Source organism: Vespula pensylvanica, chromosome 11 (assembly GCF_014466175.1).
Source record: "Vespula pensylvanica isolate Volc-1 chromosome 11, ASM1446617v1, whole genome shotgun sequence".
NCBI classification, from domain to species: domain Eukaryota; kingdom Metazoa; phylum Arthropoda; class Insecta; order Hymenoptera; family Vespidae; genus Vespula; species Vespula pensylvanica.
The window spans coordinates 4,332,925-4,355,193 of record NC_057695.1 but is presented as its reverse complement, the minus strand read 5'-3'; the positions used below and the strand labels follow the sequence as shown (position 1 = coordinate 4,355,193).

General features: G+C 27.6%; 3 protein-coding genes across 5 annotated transcripts in view; all 3 read right to left on the bottom strand.

Moving 5' to 3' along the window:
• Positions 1-5,368, bottom strand: part of LOC122633042 — a 13,384-nt gene extending 8,016 nt beyond the window's left edge. The window contains exon 1 of the mRNA XM_043820519.1: positions 5,053-5,368. The gene's annotated coding sequence lies outside the window, so the exon portion shown is untranslated. The remainder of the gene's footprint in view (positions 1-5,052) is intronic.
• An 81-nt stretch (positions 5,369-5,449) lies between these two features.
• LOC122633207 (radial spoke head protein 9 homolog) lies at positions 5,450-7,560 on the bottom strand. Its single transcript, XM_043820864.1, has 4 exons — positions 6,518-7,560; positions 6,224-6,389; positions 5,824-6,112; positions 5,450-5,678 (listed from the first exon to the last, which is right to left on the bottom strand). The coding sequence occupies exons 1-4, from the start codon at positions 6,742-6,744 to the stop codon at positions 5,518-5,520; spliced, it is 843 nt and encodes a 280-aa protein (XP_043676799.1). The 5' UTR covers positions 6,745-7,560; the 3' UTR covers positions 5,450-5,517.
• Positions 7,561-7,763: 203 nt separating this feature from the next.
• LOC122633206 (ATP-binding cassette sub-family G member 1-like) lies at positions 7,764-18,860 on the bottom strand. Of its 3 annotated transcripts, none has more exons than XM_043820862.1 (12): positions 18,713-18,860; positions 14,784-15,045; positions 10,833-10,950; positions 10,140-10,329; positions 9,765-9,910; positions 9,442-9,683; positions 9,107-9,306; positions 8,824-8,992; positions 8,646-8,746; positions 8,394-8,549; positions 8,089-8,329; positions 7,764-8,023 (listed from the first exon to the last, which is right to left on the bottom strand). In XM_043820862.1, the coding sequence occupies exons 2-12, from the start codon at positions 14,950-14,952 to the stop codon at positions 7,854-7,856; spliced, it is 1,902 nt and encodes a 633-aa protein (XP_043676797.1). In that variant the 5' UTR covers positions 14,953-15,045; positions 18,713-18,860; the 3' UTR covers positions 7,764-7,853. The 3 variants fall into 3 exon arrangements, with proteins under 3 accessions (XP_043676797.1, XP_043676796.1, XP_043676798.1); XM_043820861.1 differs by lacking the exon at positions 18,713-18,860 and adding an exon at positions 18,496-18,702; XM_043820863.1 differs by lacking the exon at positions 18,713-18,860 and adding an exon at positions 18,596-18,702.
• Between the last annotated feature and the right edge of the window lie 3,409 nt (positions 18,861-22,269).

The following is a 22,269-nucleotide window of genomic DNA, read 5'->3' as shown; positions in this document are numbered from 1 at the left end:
AGCTTTTTAAAACTCACTTAAGGCTTTTAGCCAACTCTGCATTTTTATTAATATTCGAACAAATTATATGGAAAGAAATTATTATATTTAATTAAATATAAATAGAGTCGTCTGTATAACTAAACGCCTGTTAATTAAATTGCAATAAAAATACATTCTTATCCAATTGACTTATCGTGCACCTAGTATATAAACCTACAGAACATCAATCATCAAGAATATGATTTAAAAAAAAAAAAAAAAAAAAAGAAAAGAAAAAAAGGAAGAAAAAAAGTGAAGAAAACTTTAAACGAAGTTAAAAGAAGCGATATTAAAAAACAGGTCCGAGATAATCTAAGAGCGAGGATCCAGTTTCCTGAAACTTGAGATTCAATGGATATCATTGAATCGAGAAGTGAGAATGTGAATGATGGAAAAACGAATCCATGGAGAAAAATTCTCGGCTTGGTACAAAGGCATAGAGATAAAAAGATAGAGAAGGAAAGAGACAACGATAGAGAAAACGAGATAGAACGAGAGAGAGAAAAAAGATAGAGAAAGAGAGGAAGATGGAAAGAAGAAAAAAGATGAAGAAGAAGGAGAAAGAGAAGGAGTACTAAGGTGGCAGAGGGGGAGGACAAGGGGGAGGGATGGTACGTAGAAAATACGAGAGAATAGCACTTGAATAGGAACCGGAACTTGGTAGTCCGTGCTCGGAATTGACTACACGATTGCACACGTACGGCTGTGCATATGAATCGGATAAAAAAGAGAGCCGGAGGCTTTGCGGGGGAGAAGAAGCAAAGCGCCGAGGTTATCGGCACCTCATTGATTTCTTCTTCGTCTACGTTCTTGCACGAAAATAAATTCTATCGGTTATCGAAAGAAACATTAAGAGAAATTGATCTTACAATTGTAGTACGTAATCGTATCTGCATCTGTTCGAATTTTAATCGATAATGACGAACGATTGAAATAAACTGAATCGATTGTTATTTCTTTTTCTCGAATCGAATTTTTGTAAAATATAGTTTGTTTTAATTCTAATATATCGGTAATTAATATTATCTCCAGAGAGATAGATGTCGATTTAATTTGTAGATGGTATACTCTTTTTCTTTGTTTCTAATTTAAATTTATCTTATTGTAATGTAGATCTATTATAGGTTTACAACTTATATATATATATATATATATCCTTTTTTTTTATTTCTTTTTTTCTTGTTATCGTTTTAATTTCAAAGCATCATAAATTTTTTACCACTGCGTTAGTCACGTTCGAAGAAAAGCGTTTTCAATCGTTCGCGGGAATTTCTTTACGACGATGATAAGCTTCCATTCTTGTTAGCATCCTCGCACGATCACGATACGTCATGCAAAGATGGATTAGTCACGAATCAAGACCTACAACTTTTGTTTCTCGCAGTGATTTGCTTATGCTAAACGACTTTGCCAGAATGGAAAAAATTTCTTCCTTTTTTTCTCATTTTTTTTTTTTCTTTGCATGATTATTATAAATTTTTTAAAATGGAACGAACGTGTACGTAGTTATATATACATAGGTATATACAGAGTGAGCCAAAAGTTTCCAGACGATCTTAAAAATCAATTATTACTCTATTTCGTAACTCTTTAAACTTACAATTAGCGTTGCAATTTTACAATTGAAAAAAAAATAAAAAAAAGATTAGCTTAAAAAGCATCAGAAAGGATTAATTGATTTGTACAATCAGTTAGAAACTTTTAGTCCACCCTGTATACACACACACAAGTCTGTATCGAGAAACGATCAAGAAACGTATGTATGTGTATATAATATATACATATATGCATCAAGGTCACATGAGCATTTAATTCGTATTGCAAATGATCAGCAAATATTCATCCTATGTCCCTTATGTGTAAATCAAAACGATAGTATATATGTATAGTTTGTTAAAAAAAAATTCTATTTCGTTAAATAATTTAATTAATATTTGCAACAACGACAACACAACAACAACAACAATAATAATAATAAAAATTAAAATTAGAAAAAAGAAATTTATCAATTAAATTTATTGATAAAATAAAAATGACAGGAAAAAAGTTTCTCCGTTGATTCTAATAAAATTTCGTCGTTATCTCTTCCTCTTCCTTAATCTAATAAATGTATCTATACGTGTACATATATATGTTTTTTTTTACATTTATATGTATATGTACGTACGTACGTATGTGTGTATATTTATATACATGTACACACGTATAATTTATGAGAGCAAATCTTGTTCCTTTTTTTTTTTTTATTTCTTTTTCTTCTTTTATGAAAAGAAACGAGACGGCGAAAAAAGGAGAAAGAAAATTTTCAAGATGATATTACATAGAAAACGTAGACCTTGAATGAGCAATAAGAAAGAAGACAGAATCTGAACTTTGTAATTGGCAGACAATGAGATTAATTTATTACCCTCGGGGATATGCTTGAGATACTTAACAGGCAGCCTACTCTCCTTTATCAACGAAAGAGAAAGAGAAAAAGAAAGAAAGAAAGAAAGTGGTAAAGAGAGAAGTAACCTCAATTTCTAAAATTCAAACCAATAATAACAATTTGATCTCAATAAAAAGAATATCATACAATATTTATAATAAAGAGTGAGAAGTGAAACGAGAAAAAAAGAAAAGAAAAGAAAAAAGAAATAAATAAATAAAAAAAAAAAAAAACACGAAATATCAGATGACGGTCGATCGTTCTAAAAAGAGATAGAAAATCGAACAGAGAGGTTATGTCGACGTGCAGATCATGTATAAAAAAAAAAAAATGGAAAAAGAAAGAAACGAAGATGTGAAAAAGAATAAAAAGTATTCTTTTTTTCATTCGCCAACGGGTTTGTAATTTAGGTTGACCCGGCTAACCTTGAATCAAGTCGGTCGTGTGTTTCATCGTTCAACAAACGCGACATGTAAAAGAGACAGAGAAAAAGCGGAAGAGTAAGAGAGTAAGAGAGAAAGAGAAAGATCAAACGAATACAACTGAAAATACACTAACAAGACAAAAAACATATACCATAAAAAATATACAACAGAATGAAAATATTCATTCAAGCTTGTCCTATACTATACATTAATAATAATATTAATAATAACAATTATTGTTTTTCTATTCGATAATTATGAATTGATTATATTTCGTATCAAAAGAAGGAAAGAAATTAATAAAACTGCACACACGTACATATACACAGATACGCACGTACAAAATCCAGATTGTCACACTAATCAGAAATAATAGTAATTAATCGTAATAGTAATTAGAAGATTGGACCAATGAGAGAGATCAATAATGTTCTCGTCGAAATGAATTTCATTATCTCTAAGTACGATCGAATATGCACCAATCAGGAGGGTCGCTTTCTCGATCGACCAATCGGAGTCTCGTATTTCACGATATCACCATTCTACGAACAAACTTTCTCGATGAAGAAGAAGCAGAAAAAGAAGAGAAAAAGATGAAGGAGAAGGAAGAAAGAAAAAAAGAAAAATGAAACGTTAAGATAACCTAAATTGTAATAACAATCTTTGATGAAAGGAAAAAAACGTATACATGTATCATTACAAAGGTTATTTAACGTTTCTTCCAACGATTAACAATATAAAGAAACTAAAAATAATGAAATCAAAATATACACATAATTAGAAATGTAAACGAATTAAAAAAAAAAAAAAAAAATTAACGAATTATATCATTTCAATACGATTCCTGTCTAAATATTCTAAAATATCTTAGTAAAGAAAAAGAGGGGAAAGAAAACGAAAAAAAAAAAAAAAGAAAAAAAAAAGAACATGCTCCTCCATATTAGTAACGTTTAATATATCATTTTACTATTACGAAACAAAATTCTATAGGAATTATCGAGAGAAACATTGAAACGTTCATCTGAAAGAGATATACGTACACATGTATATGACGACGACGTATATACGCATAAAACAATAATAATATTTTCTTATCGTGTATTACATATACGTACACATATACATACACGTATTTAACGCGTAAAGGAAAAAAAAAAAAAAAAATGTCGCGTCTCTATTGCGCGTTATTTTAATAATTTCGAGAAACTTTTCGCAATATACAATGATACAATATTCATTTATATGAATAATATAATATCCATTTTCGTGGTTGTGTAGAAATCGGTGGAGGATATTTCGAACGAACGAACGAACGAACAAATGAGAAAAGAAAAAAAGAAAGAAAAAAAAAGAAGGAAAGAAAGAAGGAAGGAAGGAAGGAAGGAAGGAAGGAAGGAAAGAAGGAAGGAAGGAAACGAAGAAGACGAAGAAGACGAGAACGCCGCTTGTCAACGACGAGAAGATAGAAAAAGATAGATAGATGGAGAAAGAAAAAGAGAGAAAGAGAAAGAAAGAGAGAGAGAGAGAAAGAAACGATCTGCGTCGCGCTTAATTTCTATCCGAGCACATCGCTGCTAACAAAAGATACGAAGTTTGATACTTTTTTCTTTCGCGTAGGGCGACCTTCATAACGACGAAAAAAAAAAGAAAGAAAAGAAAAAAAAAATACGATAGGTGATTCGACTCCGATCGATCGTGAAGATATTTCGAAGGTATTACGACGATAGGATCCTTCTCTTTCACGTGTTCGTGAAAGAACGTATACTTCGACATGAACCGGCGTCACCCGGCACAAGCAAGGGAAAGCAAAGGCAAGGCAAGGCAAGGCAAGGCAAGACGCGTTCGGGGTTTGTGAAGGGCAGCCACTGAAAAAAGCTATGCTTTTTCTTTTTTCTTTCATCGTTTCTTTTCTTTTCGGTATTCGTTCTCCTTTCTCCTTCCTAACTCCTTTTCCTCTTTTTCCATTTTATTTAGCCGATCGGAAAGTAAACGTTTTCTCGTTCGGATCTAACGACACGATTGATACGTGATTCTGTACGCGATTTAGTCGGGCGGGCGGTTGGACGGGTAAGCGGACGGACGAGGGGTATAGAAATAAGGGAAAAAAAAGAAAAAAATATATACGTATATATATATGTATATATATATATATATATAATATGAAAAATGTGTACTTACCGGTAAGGACGACCAAATTATCCAGAGGAAATTTCTAAGAATAAAAACGGGACTTCTCGCAGTGTTACTGGCAACGTCACTTCACTCCGTCTCTCTAAGCCGGTCACTGCGCCTGTGTGTCCGTTGTATACTGCGACTCGAAACTCGTCCTTCCTTCTGCCGTTACAGTGCTGCCATCTTCTGGCGTACTTTTCAAACGGTCCATCTTATCTACTCTAAGGCGAGCGTTCTGATTGGTCGAATTATTTGCGCTCCCGCGAAAACCGTAATACCATAGTCAAAATGTATATACGTTTACATATTTGTATAGATAGATAGATATATATATATATATAAATAAAATAGATATTGTATTTTGTTTTTCTAATATTTAATCGAACAAATATTACTACTGGTGATAATCTTTTTTTCCTTTTTTTCTTCCTTTAGAAGGAGATTTATCTTCTCGATTTATTTATTATTACGTTACACCATGAAAGGTAAATCCATATTCTTCTTACCATTTCCGACGTATAAAAAACCGTAATGAGGGGTACTCAACTTGTGATAAAATGTCATTCCAGGCCAATATAAACTGTGTAGGATAATTAAACGTGCTTCCAAAATAAGTTGCAGATTCCAGCATCCTGTAAGTTGTATATTACGTTTTCTTATATCTCGTGGTAAATACATATATAACAAAAATGGAAATATTCATTCGATAGAATCGTTCGAGGTTAACATATTTTTCTATTAATACATTTTCAAACACGAGTAAGATAATTTCAATACCATGAGGAACATCCAGATCGATGGTATCAAGAAAATCGGTAGCATAATTGTAATCAGGTCTTGATAACAAATTAGTATTCCATTTTTGTTGTGGTGGGCGTGCATGTAAATAAGATTTAAGATTAGATGCGTCTGGTAAATCTAATCCCTCGAATGCTACGTTTTCTACGATATCTCCGTTCGAACATTTGAACCATCCACCACGAGGAATAATTGCTGCATCTTCTCTAATTGTTTCAACGATAGTTGCTAAACGATCTTCCTCCTTTAATTCTTTTGGTATAGGTTCCTGAAAAAAAATAAAAAAATAAAATAAAATAAAATAAATACGTAAAAATATAGAACGTTAATAGATAACGATAAACGATAAGATAATTGCACGATGATCCAATTATTATACGTTGTAATAATGTTTAGGATCTTCGTTTGGTGGAAATGGTGGATTAGAATCGTAAACATTCGTAGCGAACGATGGTTCTCCTTCGAATTTGTTAACGGCCAGAGGTGTTAAAAATTTTGCATATTTTTGTGACTTTGGTAATAACAACCAATTTAATCCATCCATACTGTATAGAGATCGAACAATTATTTATATTTTAATTATATATCGTTTAATGTTTTTTCTTTCTTTTTTTTTTCTTTTTTTAATTAATTTATTTTTTTTTTTCTTTTTACGTAGACCTTTCTTTATAACCTGTAGTAATATATTTGTCCGTTCATACAATCTTTCTCGTATCCAAAAGCGATGTGATAATCTTTTTGTATGCCGTTTATTTTACCCCAATAATAACATTTTCGAAAGTGATTTTCTTTTTGTAATATCAAGAGGGAATTTTTTAAAAGCTGAGAAAATTCCGTGCTTGTGCATATTCCCGCGTAACCTAAAATATCGACGGTATCCAATAATTTTTGATATTCCATTTATTCTCAATATATCCTCGAGAATTGTTTTGAATAAGACGAATATATCGAAAAATGTTTCGTTGTATAATTCTTATAATTAGTAAAAATGAAATTGAATTATTAGAAGATGAGTATATGTTTATGAGTGTTGCACAATTGTACGATTTATGAGACTTGATCGAAGACGTATTAAATTGAATCTTTTGTATAAAATTAAAGGGATTAAACGTTAATCATATTTATTATTAGATCATTATAAAACAATAATTGATAATCGATCCGTGAAGCTAGCGTCGTTGTATCTCTATGCTTTCGTGGTTAAATTTCGTGTGTAAACATTACAGCGCCATCTTACTCATAAAAAAGAACTTTAGAATAGAAACAAATAACAAATTTCTTTTTGCTGGTTAATACATGTAAGTTGTATTAATATTATATAAAAAGAAGATAACAATTTTTTCAGCAACTTACCTTACAATTACTTGTTCATCTTCTTGTTTTGGATTGATCCTATAAATTAAAAAATACTGCCAATTATTGTAATCTTATATAGGTACGCATAACAATTTTTTGTTTTATTAAATTTACAAAATATTTAGTGCCACTTTTATATTTTTATTAGATTTAATAATAATCTATATGTTCGACGTTGATAAACATTCTTTTAAAGTTCACAAGAAAGAACTTGGTCTATATTTCTTTGTGCTTGTATCAGGAACATTAATGACTCATATTACTTAAATTCATTATTACTCTTGATATATCTTAATATAAAAAATAATATTTTGTACAATAATCTTAATAATCACAATCTATAATATTTATAAAAACAAAAGAGTTGTGTCAGAGAGTTGTAAATATATATATAAAAGATTATATAAAAGATTATTCTTATATCTAACTAATATTTTGTAAAATTTTATAAGGCTTAGACCTTGATATAATCTGGAATTAAATTTCAACTAAATTTGTCTTTTTCTATTAGAAATAGTTAAAATCTTCCATTGATTTCTAAACTAAAGTTTTGATAAAAAAAGTTTTGATTGGTTACCATTACAAAATATAATAGTAGTATAATACAAGTAAATTTTCAAGTTAACATCATTGAAAACTAAAATTACTAGTCATCAGGTACTATTAAAACGATTCTTTACTATCCGTCCAATGAGCTGGAGAGCTTGAAAAGTTTTATTTGGTTGTATTCGTTGTCTCAATAAGTAGAATGTAATTGCTTTCAGGATAATAAGAATGATTATAAGGACTGTCATATCTATCCAAAAAACGGTATGCTCCATCTCTGAAAAAGAAATGAACGTATAATTTGGTTAGGAAATTCTAAAAATTGTTTGAAATATTTCTTACTCATTGTTCGCAATAATTCTTTCGGTACACTGTAGTGACAATAAATTTCTTCTATTGGACATGGCAGTTTTTCTCTGTTATAGCCATAGGTTGCTACTATGAGTCCTTCCAGTCCATATCTTAAATAACTTGAATACATTACTATTGTGCGATAAATAGGCATTGGTTCGGGATCTCCCATGCCTTGTACAGAGAGTAACATTAAAGGAGCTGCTATTGTTGGTCCAATGAACATACCATTCTGAAACATATGATTTATAGTATACATAAATCTTAAACATATAAAATAAGTTTATTTTACGTACCACCATACTCAATGTAGAGGCAATAGATAGAGCTATACTTTCAGCGATGAAAGCACAAAGGAGGCAAATAGCAAAAAATTTACTTATCCTAGGTAACTCGAGAGGTTGTCCAGTGATCGTATAAACCATTGAAACGTATATAAATGTTATGAAAAACTGTAAAATTATATATCATAAGTACATACCTTTTTCTTTAAAATCTAAATAAATGTCTCTCTCTTTTTTTATATATACATGTAGGTATATACCAACCTGTACAGGAATGTAAGACAGAGAGAGAGCACAGTAATAAGAACTGAGGTTGTACCATCTGTTGAAATGTTCTCTTTTGACCAGAAGAACCTCGGAAGGAACTGAAATAATTAAAATTATAGTTTTCCATTTTCTTTTTTTTTCAATTTTTTAGAAATCTAAGTAAATTTTTACATACAGCGTAATAATATTGGTAACATCGGTATGTAAAGAAAGACTATCAAGCAGATAAAGCAGAAACCAAAATTGAAGAGGGTTTTTGAGCCATCATTGCCAATATTTAAAAATAGTAGACCATTCATAATACCCGTAAAGAGGTTTAAAGATATCTTGAGGTATACATATCTCTGAAAAATACAAACAAATGATCTATAATGATAAAGTGACGATATAAAAAAATTTACATAAATGTGACAAATTTTTTTTTTTTTAATGTTTTTTCTCTTTGTTGTATTCCTTACTCTGTCTCTATACAACTGCAGCATCATCCTTTTAAATAACGTGACGAATTGTTCGTACCATGAAATTCTAGGATGTTTTCTTTCAAGCTCGAATTCTTTGGTAGATCGTGTTATCGATAAGATTGGTAATTTTGTATTTACGTAAGTGATCATTCGTTCGATGTAGTCTTGTCCATATTCTCCTGTCGAAACTTCAATGACTACAAAAAGAAAAAAGAAGAAAAAATAATCATAAAATATGATATTAAATAATGATATAAATTTTTTGTTAAATATAAAAGAGAAAAAAAAATACATGAAATCGTAAAATTTCGTTTTCTTTCGAAATGGCTTACTGAAATCGGCTGGATTATAATGAATCGGGCATTCAATCCCAATTTGTTGAAGAAACGATACCACGTTATTGGAAGATCCTCTATAAACGCATTGTCCACTTGCCATAACGTAAACGTTATCAAATTTAGAAAAAATCGATGCACTTGGTGTGTGAATCGAACATATTACGGTTCTCGTTAAACGTTTTGCTAATTTTTGAAGAAGTAAGATGCATTGCGCCGAGGATACCTCGTCGAGACCTCTAGATAGAATAAAATTGTCTTTATAAATTACAATATCTTTTTTTCTCAAAGATGAAAAAAAAAAGTTCTTGATAACTTACGTGGTGGGTTCGTCGAGAAATATTACTGGTGGGTTGTTAACCAATTCTAAAGCTATCGAAAGTCTTTTTTTTTCACCGCCGGAAAGCTCTTCAGAAACTGTATTTTTTGCATTAGTTAATCTCAATATTTCCATGATTTCTTTTATCTAAAATTTTTTTTTATAAGTTTATACATTTATATTCGTATAATGTGTTAATTAATTAATAACAGATTAAAATAAGATTCGTAAGAGAGATAGTACAATCGGATACGTATATCGAGATATTAATTATTTTTACGATTGCTATATTTCTTTTTCTTCTTTTTCTTTTTGTTTCTCCTTCTTATTTTATTCTAATTTTATGGAAATAAGGAAAAAAGAATTATTCACTTACTGCTGCTGATTTCTCTGTTTTCGTTAACTTCGAGCCAAGTTTTAAATCGATAGCAAAACACATTGCTTCATAGATAGTAAGCTTAGGTTGAATTAAATCATTCTGCATTATATAACAAGAACCTTTTTTAAATTCATTCACGTCTCTCGGCTGTCCATTAACGTTTATCGAACCAGTGGCTCCTTCGCATCTACAAAAAAAATAATATAATGATATTAACATATAGAGATTGAAAAGGAAAGAAAAGAAAAGAGAGAGAGAGAGAGAAAGAGAAAAAAAGAAGTTCCTTTAAATAGATCACTCATTCAATTATATCATAAACTAGTTTATCGATAATTAAGAGCATAATATGATTATAAAGTTAAGTAATAATTGATATTCTAATCAACGTTTTTGTAACAAGATTTTTTCTTTTCGAATCGATAATTTATTTAATCATCGTTTAACTTGACTTTAGATTCCTTTTTTTTAAAGTAAATCTATTCGAAGTTTAATTTCCCTTGCCACAATCGAGTTCAAAATATTCACGACCTTTTACTTTTAACACGTACTACTACATTCCATCGGTCGGAAAATATCTATTTTAAATTCTAATTATGCTAAACGTAACAAGTCATTAAAACACTTCCTTTGTATCTTTTTTTTTTCTTTTTTCTCTAATTATAATATTTTATGGATTCATTTAATACTTACTTATATCCAGCAAGAATGTTTAATAAAGTTGATTTTCCCGCGCCGGAAGCACCCAAAATGGCGGTCAATTCACCGGATTTAAATTGACCACTGATTCCTTTTAATATTACTTTAGATCCTATAAAAGCCAGATAAAAAGATGGGAATGCATTATTAACGAATAAGAAATTCGTACTCTATTTACTCATGCATAAATTAGAAAAAGAAGGTCTTGCAAGAATATATGTAAGAGCAATATGCAAATGTAATATGTGATAAGGAATTGCAAATAATTTAAAATAATAAAAATTTATTCAATAATTTTTGCACACAATATTTATATTGCATTATGTAAATTAATTATAATTAATCGGTAATTTTCATTCCACTTCTTTTTTTTTTTCAAGCATAATTAAACAATTATTTTTTTTTCCTTAATTGTAATCCTACGTATGCATGTATAAATATATACATGGGTAGATGTAATGAATATAAAAAAAATGAACAAGCAATATTGTATAAAATAAGGCGAAAAAAGAAGAAGAGAAATGAAAGAAAAAGTAAAAAATTTGTAAAAAAAAAAAAAAACATCTTTTCTGTATATAAAAAAATTCTATATATAAAAAATATAAATGTCGAATAAAAATATACGATAAGATTAAACACGTGGATATATACATATATTAAAAAACAAGGCGAATAATATTAAAAAATATCTGAAAAAATAAAATGAAAAAAAAGAGGAAAATAACAAGATAAAACGATGATCTTCGCGTTAGTATTATTCATAATATATATGCTAAACTTATGAGGTACATTTTTTTATTTATAGATATCTATGTAAGTATAAATATATAAGCATATATATGTGTGTGTGTGTGTGCGTGTGTGTGTATATATATATATACATATATATATATTTATTTATTTATTATGCTTTATGTATTTAATTTAATTCAATATAGTCATTCGAATTATAAAAGAAGACCATTTTTTCTTTCTTGTTCTCGCCTCTGGCAACAAATCATTGGCTACAAAAGCATTTGTTCTCCAACTGGTTGACGTCTCCAGCAAGCGGAAAGCAATTTAACCTTTCTATTATATATTACATTTTCTTTGGTATTTTCCTGCTTCGTAAAAGTGCACACTCATTCGCATCTTTTGCACAGTACGGAAACGTTCAACATAATTCGAAGATTTACGAGGCATTTGAGCGTACAAAAGACTGTTTTTCTTTCTCTCTTTCTCTCTTTTCTTTTTCTAAGTCTTAACAACCTAAGCGTTAACAAACTTTACAAAGGCTACTGGTAATATCGTTTTCTTCTTTCTTTTCATTTTTTTATCGTTGACATTAGAAATTTTAACATTAGAAACGAATGGATAGATCTTATGCATTCTGCACTATTTTTACACTTTTTCGTTATAATAGAGTTTACGATTTATCCTAATCATGTTTTTATTATTTAGTTATAGTTCTAAGAATCTTATACGAACATTCTAATGCTTATATATATATATATATTTTTTTTTTCTTAACAGAAATGGCTATTCCAAGTTGGTATAAAGTTTATCAATATTTTAATGAAAATAAAATTAAACAAATTTTTATTAAAGTAATATAGAAAGATAATTATAAGATGAATGAAACATTATTAAAATAGATTACGTTTTCCTTTGATAAATATAAAAAGAGCAAAAGAGAAAAAAGAGAACTTCGAATATGAAAATAAATTACAGATATCCATGCGTTCAGATTTTTTTAATTGCCTAACGTAAACGATATAAAAAAAGAAATAATTAATGTGTTACATAAATGATATGTTGATAGTATTAATTTCCTCTTTTTTTTTTTTTTTTTTTGCTACGAAACGCTTATAGTATTTTGTTATAAGAAATCATATATTCTTCTATATACATTAATATGATAAGATCATTTTTTGGAGTTATCTAATCCAAGAAGGATAAATTTAATAGTAGTTATGAATCAGTAGAATGAAATATATGTATGTTAATAAATTGTAAGAAATAAATATAGATAGATTGATAGATAGAGAGAACTAACTTTAATAAGAATATCATTTTATTAATTATAAGTAAAAATCAAATTAATAATTTTTCAAGTTCACAGTTTTTTTTTTCTTTTATTTATAAAAGCAATAATTTAATGGAAATGTTTATAACGAAAGTATCTCGACTATTTCAATGATGTTTCTTGTCAACTCAGAATAGTTTTCGATTTAAACGATACGAACGGGTTTGCCTTTTAGTAAAGAAGAATTATCGATGAAAGTAGTAACCTTCACTGTCATACTTCTTTTCATCACTTTCACATTATCATTTAAACGAATTACTTTATTTTATCCTATCTCAAGAGATTTTCTAATCGAAGTTATACTAATTTTTAACTTCAACGAAATTCTAAATTTCATTAATTATGCAAATCTATGAGTATCATCAAATATTAGTGATAAATCATAAGGTTATCTTATATATACATATGTATGAGACACTTCTAATTATTGCATATTTTTGTGAATGAAATATGATCGATTGAATCTTATTGATTTGTAGAATTCGTAATTATACGTAGAAATTAATTGAATTATAAAAATTATTATCATTTAAATGTTTACGTTATGTTGAAACGAATGTTCCGTTTTATGGAAATTATCAATGCTATTTTATGTAATTATGAAGATAAACATACATTCAAGGATTTCCATCATTAGAGAAGAACTTTGAACAGACGTTAAAAGCATTTCTAACGATTCAATAAAATGAAAGATGATGTGAATGTATGCATCTAAAACATTACATAATCGATGGCTACAAACAAAATAATCTGATTTTATTTTGAAAGAGGGAGAGAGAGAAAGAGCGAGAGAGAGAGAGAGAGAGAGAGAGAGAGAGAGAGAGAGAGAGAGAGAGAGAGATTCATGTTGTGGGTGGATAGAAAGTGAAACGTCACTGTTTCACTATAATGCTATCCCGAATGATAATAATTATAACAGGATGTATCTCTCGGACATTCACCGTGACTGTGCTTTTATGTTCTTGGATATTTTTTATAAAATAATTTCTACTGATCTTACTTGAAATATTTATTTTTATCTTATCTTTTTTTTTTATCATTCATATTTTTTCTCTCTCTCTTAAAAGCACTCTTTCAAACACTTGAAAAATTGTTAATTAACAGTTGTTAAATCATTTGTATATTTAAGTGTTCTTTTTTATCTATCAAATCGATAATTAGTGAAATGAAAATTGGTGGTAAATTATTTCAATCGATTGATCGATTAAAAAGATATTACATAACATCTTGTGGGTTTCTCTTTTTTTTTTTTTTTAAGTATACAAGCATCTTTAATTTTATCCATCGCATCTCTCGCTAATGTTTCAACTATATTTTTTTTATCATTGCAATCTTTACTAGAATTTATTCGAAGGAAAAACACGTTCGGTCTAATAATGATATAGAATGTTCATAGGATAAAAGAAAAGAAACAAGAAGAAAAATAATACGAGGGAAGAAGAAAAAAGGAGAGAGAAAAACATTTCTTATCTTTTATCTTTATTATCTATGTATGTATGTATGTGTATGTTACTGCAGACGTACGCAATGACGTATACTTCGAAATGCAATGATTCAGATTGTTAATTGAGGTAATGTGGCCTTCGTGGTAAAAGATAAAAAAGGAGAAAAAAAGAGAAAAAAAAGAAAAGAAAAGAAAACAGAACTTGTTTTATCTTCTTTAGAATTTCTAATTTTTAAAATAGGATGAGCATGTAAATGGAAAAAAAGAAAAAAAAAAAAAAAGAAAAAGGAAAAAGAAAAAGCAAAGAAAAGACAATTTATTTCCAACGTGTATCAATAAAATTGTCGATAGGAAATAACGATGGATGTTTTTTACTTTTTCTTTTTGCTTTTTTCTCTCTTTTTTTATATGAATAATTTGTTCTTATTTCGCTTACCTTTTTTTCCTATAGGCACGCTATAAGCTATATCATTGAATTCAATGTCCAATGGTTCTAATTTCATAAGATGTCCTAAATCCGTCGAGACTTCGATATTGTGCGATTTATCTTTCGTGATATCGTTCTTCTCTTCTGAATTGCTGAATATGTTCACATTTGAATCCATGATGAAAATTTACCACCAATGTATTTGATAATTCAAAAAGTTTTCAATGCAGGATGCATTCTTTTGAAAATTGATCCGGTTTTTGATTTATTTCTGAAAAATAGAAAATAAGAACAATTGTGAATTAAATTAATTTTTGATTAAATATATTCGTCGAGAGAGGAATCTCTCTCTCTCTCTCTCTCTCTCTCTCTCGTCTTTTTCATCTTTTATTTTGTGAATAATTTTAATGCAATATTTGTTACTGTCAACGTTATTCATAAACTTTGTTGTTTATACTTACAATTAGTAAGTAATAAAATTATTTCTTTGTCGTTTTGTTTCATCTTATATTTAGTAATGAAATAATAAGCGACCTTTTGACATTTATCTAAACAGATATTCATCATACATTACTTATGTGTATCTCGAGTTTTTACACATATATAAATAAGAACTATTCAATGAAAAACATTAATGCATAGCAATGTATGAATCATAGAATAATGCTGTGGAATATTAGAACTTATTAATATCTCTCTGTAAAAAGTATATCATTTAAATAGATAATACGAATTGTTACCTATTGATCTAATCATTAAAACAAAGAGAACTGAGTCTTTCTTGTTCTTTTTTTTTCTTTCTTTTTTTTTTTTTCTTTTAATTTTAATCACCCGAAATAACTAACACAAATATGTAAGTAAAAATAAATAACACAGATATGTAGGTCGATAAATAAGTTCAATGATTAGTGAAATGTCAATTGGTCAAGTTTACGAGAATACAAATTTCCGGTTGTAATATTTAAAATAACATTTATTTGTTTAAATATTAACAAATAAAAACGAATAATTTTTTTCTTTTTCCTTATTTTTCTTTTTATAAACACGTAATGAGAAGAAATCGATTATAGGATTAAACTATTATACTCTTATACGAATAAAAAAGTGAGTGAAGAAATTGTTATTAATATATTCAAATTCAGAATAAAAAAATGATCATTGCAGACGGATTGTGTTGCTGACATTGCGTCATTGACATACGGAATAATATAGTGATATGTATTTTATTATTTTTATACTTGTATGTTTGTTGTAGGAAAATATGAAGAATTTATATGATTATTTAAAAATAACATCTTCAAATATGTTCAAAACAAAGTCTTATGTGCCAATTGTAAAATCAAATATAAAATAATATTTCAAAATACTTGTTTTTTGATTTTCTTTTTTCTTATTCTTTTCTTTTCATAAAAAATAAGTCGAATCAATGTCTTTGTTGATGTTAATAATTTTCTCTCTCTTTCTCTCTTTTTTTTTTTTTCTTTGAAACGTATTACAAAAGGGATTAATTAAATCGAAAGTTATACAAATATGTTTAAAAAAGAATAGGTACGTTAATCAATGGCAGACACTTTTCTCGTTCATCAACTTCTATTTTTACTGTATATGCGCATGCGTTTATTCTACCTGCTCGATGATATCGAATTAGAACTCAATGAGAGAGATGGGTCGTTAATATTTCAAAGAAATGTTTGTGTTTTCTCGATCAGATAAAAATTTACGTGACATGCATTGAATTCGAAAAATCTTAAAACTTTGCTAGATATCAAAAATAAATTATTCGACAATGTTAACCCACCGATAGTATAAATTATTAAACGTTCCAATTTTTATGTAATAAAAGATAAAAATATTGAGAAAGAAAAAAAAAAGAAAAAATCGACGCTTTGATTACAATAATATTGTCACATTTAAAACCGGTTTGATAAAAAGTTCATTTTAATAAGAAAAATAACTTAAATATTTACGCAAGTTTATATACATATATATAAATATTAATGTTTATAGCCGATAGAATTTATCACTCGTGTGTGTAATATATTCAATCACGATTAGATTTCATCGATTGAATATCGTTATAATCAACACCTACAAAATATAATTTCCTCATCTTAATCATTATTTTCTTTTATTATAATACGCAATTAGAAATCATTATTCAAGTTTATTAAGAATTCAGGTTTTTCTCAATGCTCGATAATTATTGCATAACGTTAGGATATATGTAATTACAATTTTATTGAAGTTAGTCGTAGAAATATTCTCCTTTTTTACGAAATGTTCCATTAGAACAGTTACTAAACAAACCTTTTCAATATATTTATAATTCGCGTTTAATGTATGTGTCGAAGTGATAAAAAAAAAGAAAAGAAAAGAAAAAGCAGTAAAAACTTTACAATTTTACAATGTATTGATCGATCAATGAAAGTTCAACTGTAGTGAAATGATAAAGTGAATGAAAATTTTATTTACATAATCTTGTTTTCCAACGCATCAAAATATTAATCACTATCGTGAAATTTGATCGAAATGTGTAAAAGATTAACTCGTAAAATCACTCGTAAAGATGTAATAGAAAGATAACAAATGGAAAATAAGTAAATATTTTTTTTCGTTTCTATCGATTTTTTATTTCATTTAAAAAAGATTGACCTTAGATTTAATCGATTAACTTACAATACGTTTCTAATCTTTCTCGACAAATGTTTCTAATTTCTTTTTTTTTTTTTTTTCATCTTTTAGCATTTTTTGTGTTTAACACGAATGTACGTACTCGTGATCATGGAATTAACTAAAATTTGTTTCTTAATTCTCTTTTCACTTTTTTATCATGCTAGATGACTTAATATTCTGCTCGTAAGAGAAGACCCATGATCCTTTTTTTATTTCTTTTTCTTTCTTCTTTTATTTTGTTTTTCTTAAGCAAGACATGTTCGTTCGTGAGCTAGATTGAAACGAAAATGACAAAACAAGTCTTTATCATATCGCATTGAATAAATTTTGTATGAAACACGAGATTCTATATACAACACGTAAAAGAAAAAGAGAAAAAGAAAAGAGAGAGAAAGAGAGAGGAGAGACAGATAGATAGACAGATAGGCAGACGAATGGACATACAGAGAGATAAAAATTTGTATAAATAATAAGTATAAATGTTTCATCTATTAAATACTCGAATTTATATCGTCCGAAAGAAACAAAAAAGTTTTTTTTTTTTATAGAAATAAAAATAAATTCTGAATATCAATGAATGTCGTACACATGTTATTAAAGAAAATATTAAAAATATTATTTTCTTCTCTTGTTTGAGAAAAAAAAAACACGTACACAAGCACGCAAACACACGCATAGACACACACACGAGCGCGCGTGCACACACGTACGTACAGAATTTTCTTTAAATATAAATCTAATAATAGATTAAAATAATGAATGTCTTTATGAAACGATTGGGCGAATAAACGTACATGTACGTCGTGCGAACGTACGAATGAGCGAACGTAGAAGATTGATAGGAATAAAAAGAGGTAGAGAAAGAAAGACAAAGAAAGAGAAAGAGAAAAGGAGATAGAGATAGAGATAGAGATAGAGATAGAGTAAAAGAGATGAACCTCGTTGGTGTAAATACAAAGAAAAAGAGAGAAAGAGAGAGAGAGAGAGAGCGAGAGAGAGAGAGAGAGAGAGAGAGAGAGAGAGAGAGAGACAGATAGACAGTACTCACACACAAAGAAAGAAGAATAACCTATTTCTGTTTCACTCTCACGATCTCCCACTATCTGAATTTTCTAAATCTAAACTATACTTGTGATCTTAAGATATACCTATCTCACGATTTTCTAACGAAGTAACTCTTGAGAAAAATACATGGGTGAGAAAGAGAAAAACAGAGGCAGAGAAATAGACAGAAAAAGAGAGAAAGAGGAAAAATATGTGTATACCGTGCGAATAGTGGCGGCAAACTGACTGCAAGCTTGGCTAACGCCTTCTAGACTTTAACTTGGGGGAGTTCCTATAGTAGGAACGCCGCTGCTTATACGATACTACCACGCATGCTCCGAATTGGAACTCAAGTAGGGCTTGTATACTTGTTTTTTTTTTTTTTTCTTACGTGTTAGTATTATTCTCGTCTTTCTTCTTCTATCGTTGACCTTCTTTCTTTCCTCTGTTACTTTACGATCTCTCAAATTCGTTTTTTCTTTTTCCTCTTCCTCTTCCTCTTCCTCCTCCTCCTCCTCCTCTATTCTGGCGTGTTTCTTTTTTCTTTTTCTTCTTCTTCTTTCTCTATCGAATCGAGAGACAAAAACGAGAAACGAACGTAGAGAGGAATATTAAATCGCTCATATTGTTGATATGTCTGTTATCTATATATCAGTGAAAATAATAACAATTATCGTATACAGTACATAGTTGAGTTGTAATGAATTATAACAATCAAATATAAATTTTTAAAAAATATGAAAAAAATTTTGGATATATTGGATCATATATAAATTCAATTGAATTTTGGATATATTGGATCATATATAAATTCAATTAAATTTTAACATGATTTTACGTAATGGATAATATTATAATGACGAGTTATACTTATATTGACGAGATAATTATATATAATTTTATAGTTTAATGATTATATGCATGTGTTAACACAAGTATTAGATCATCGTGATCGGTCATAATAATCTTCGAATTAACATATTGTTAATGGAAGATGTTATTCAGTTTTAAACATTTTAAACGGGAGAGACATGAATCGGTTTTTTTTTTTTATTTTTTAAACTTCGAGAAATAAATTCGATAAATTATATCGTCGTCAAGTTTTAATAAATTATTTTAATTATAATTATATAATCACTTTACACGCAATACATATAACACAGTACATGTAACAATGATTAAGACAAGATGGTAAAGAACAAAGTATATAAGATATTCGTCCGTATTTATCTTACAAATTTTTTATTTATGGATCAACCTAATGTATTATAATCTACGAATACCTTGGGACTTGTCCTTAATTGCTATGCAGGTTATATATAAAAAAAAAAGAATCACAATCTCTCATTTGATTTGATCAATCCTGTCTTCTTATTTTTTCCTTTCTTTTTTTTTTCTTGGTAGTAAAATTTTTTTGATCTCATACATCGGAGATACAGAAAAAACCAGTTTCAGTTTCTTCAATCATATGTTTTTATTAATTTTCAATTCTTCCTCCCAAGTTTTTTATAAAATGTAAGATAAATTATTAAACGAGTTCATAAAAAAGGGACACGAAAATGTATACGTAAATTTATATTTCGTTATTATGATATTGACTATTATTTCAATAAATTCAACTTTGGATTAAAGATCAAAAAGAAAAATCTCGAACTGTACTTTCTATTGTAAAATTATATCTCCGATTCATTTCTTTTTTTGTTGAAAAAACAGCTTCAATATTTATTACATGCCTAAAGATCTCTGTTTACTGATCTCTGATTTTATCACATACTATATATAGAATATCACGTCGTTTAATAATTAAACAGAAAGATATATATATATTTTATATAAATATTATATATATATAATTTGTATATATAGATACAATTTTTTATATTGATAATTTTTTTCTAAAATATTTTCATCAATATCATTTGGCTTTTTCTTTTTTTTTTTTTATTAATTTTTGTTAACCTATCTTTATATTGTGATAAAAAATTAATAAAGCTTCATATTCCTCCTTATTAATCTCTAATTGCTCCATATTAATCTGATTGATATTCTTTTACAATCATAAAGTTATAGTGACTTTATGAAAGGATTTTAATACCAAATATATATGAAGAATATATATATATATATATATACAAAAGAACAATTTGAAGAAAAAAATATTTTATTTTTTGTAAATATTATTTTACACCTAATATATATAATAAACTAATAAAATAACTAATAAAATAATAAATAAAATTAAAATATATATATAAACATATATGTGTATATATATATATATATACACACACACGTTTAAATGTATACATGTATAGTGGATCGAATATTCTATGATAAAAAAACAAATAAAAAACCAGAAAAAATTTGAAACTAAAGTATATGTACATGCATGTATATGTAATACGACCACTCCCGTTAGGCACGATTGCCAGAATAAAATTTTTTTATATATATATATGTATCTGTTTGTTTTTTTTTTCAATCGACATTTAATAGACTCATAAATTCATATTTCTTTCTTATACATGAAATAAATCTCTCTGGTATATAAAATACTTATTTACATTCAAGGAATGAAATGCTTCTTATTTTTTTTCTTTCTCAAAGATTAGATTAACATTGTAAATTTTCTTTTGTTAATCAATTTATCTTTTCGAAATTATGGTTTTTTCATATATCGATTGAACTGTAAAATAAAAGATGGAAGATTCATAATGTATCCGCGTACGAATAAGAATATTTAACTCACTTATCGTGTACAGTAATTATCGCGGCAAGATAACACAAAATTATGTGTTAGTAATGTAAGCTAAAAATCTATTTTTTTTTCTCCATTGATAATCAAAAATGAGAAGATTAGAAAAAAACTTTTGAGAACATACGTATTATCGTAAAACCTTCTTGCATTCATACACTCACAGTCATACGTTAATAAACAGAAAAACAAGAGAAAGAAAATAAAAAATGAGGAATAATATACAAATCATAATTATTAATCTGCGAATATTTGGAGAATTTAAATACATATAAAAATGAAAATTCATTAAATATATAAGATAGAAGTGATAATATATTGAAAATATATTGTCATCTTTTACTGCTTGTAAATAATATTATTATATATAATTATTTTTATAAAATTAATTACTTTTTAAACAAATGTCTATATTCCTGAATATATATATATATATATATATATATATATATACACATACATATATATATATCAGTTACGTAAAATATGTAAATCATACCTACGATGCATTATACAGAATAAAATATACATTGTTGTAATATATACATGACATAATAAATTTTTATCCATCTTAAATGCTACTTTTTTCTTTTCTTTTTTTGTTTTTTCATAAAACTATACATTTGCATAAACATCCGCAGTATAATAATTATTATTATTGACTATGAAAGGTCGTTTTGTGTTTATGAATTACAAGAGTGATAATTATTGAAAAAATAGAAAAATGAAGAATAGAGAAGAAAAAAAGATCATACTTTTCTTTCCTATCTATTTTTTGTTAACGAATGATCATTGACAAATGATCTCATAAATGATTTCATAATGATCGTGAATGACTTATAAGTCGAGAATTTATATTCATAATCAGTTTGTTATAAAAAATCTAATTGTAGTAGAAATAGTATTAGTTATAATAATAATAATAATAATAATAATAATAATAATAATAATAATAATAATAATAATTACAATGATAATAACAATAATAATAATAACGGTAATAATTGTAAATAATAATAGCAT

What these genes read in the sequence shown, in the direction of transcription:
- LOC122633206 (XM_043820862.1), bottom strand. Translation starts at nt 14,952, where the DNA reads ATGGATTCAAATGTGAACATATTCAGCAATTCAGAAGAGAAGAACGAT. An exon ending in AACATTCTTGCTGGATATAA is followed by an intron (nt 10,330 to 10,832) that starts GTAAGTATTAAA and finishes TTTTTTTTGTAG; the next exon opens with ATGCGAAGGAGCCACTGGTT. An exon ending in AGAATTATTGCGAACAATGA is followed by an intron (nt 8,024 to 8,088) that starts GTAAGAAATATT and finishes TTTCTTTTTCAG; the next exon opens with AGATGGAGCATACCGTTTTT.
- LOC122633207 (XM_043820864.1), bottom strand. Translation starts at nt 6,744, where the DNA reads ATGGAATATCAAAAATTATTGGATACCGTCGATATTTTAGGTTACGCG. An exon ending in ATCCTAAACATTATTACAAC is followed by an intron (nt 6,113 to 6,223) that starts GTATAATAATTG and finishes ATTTTTTTTCAG; the next exon opens with GAACCTATACCAAAAGAATT. An exon ending in CGATCTGGATGTTCCTCATG is followed by an intron (nt 5,679 to 5,823) that starts GTATTGAAATTA and finishes TACAACTTACAG; the next exon opens with GATGCTGGAATCTGCAACTT.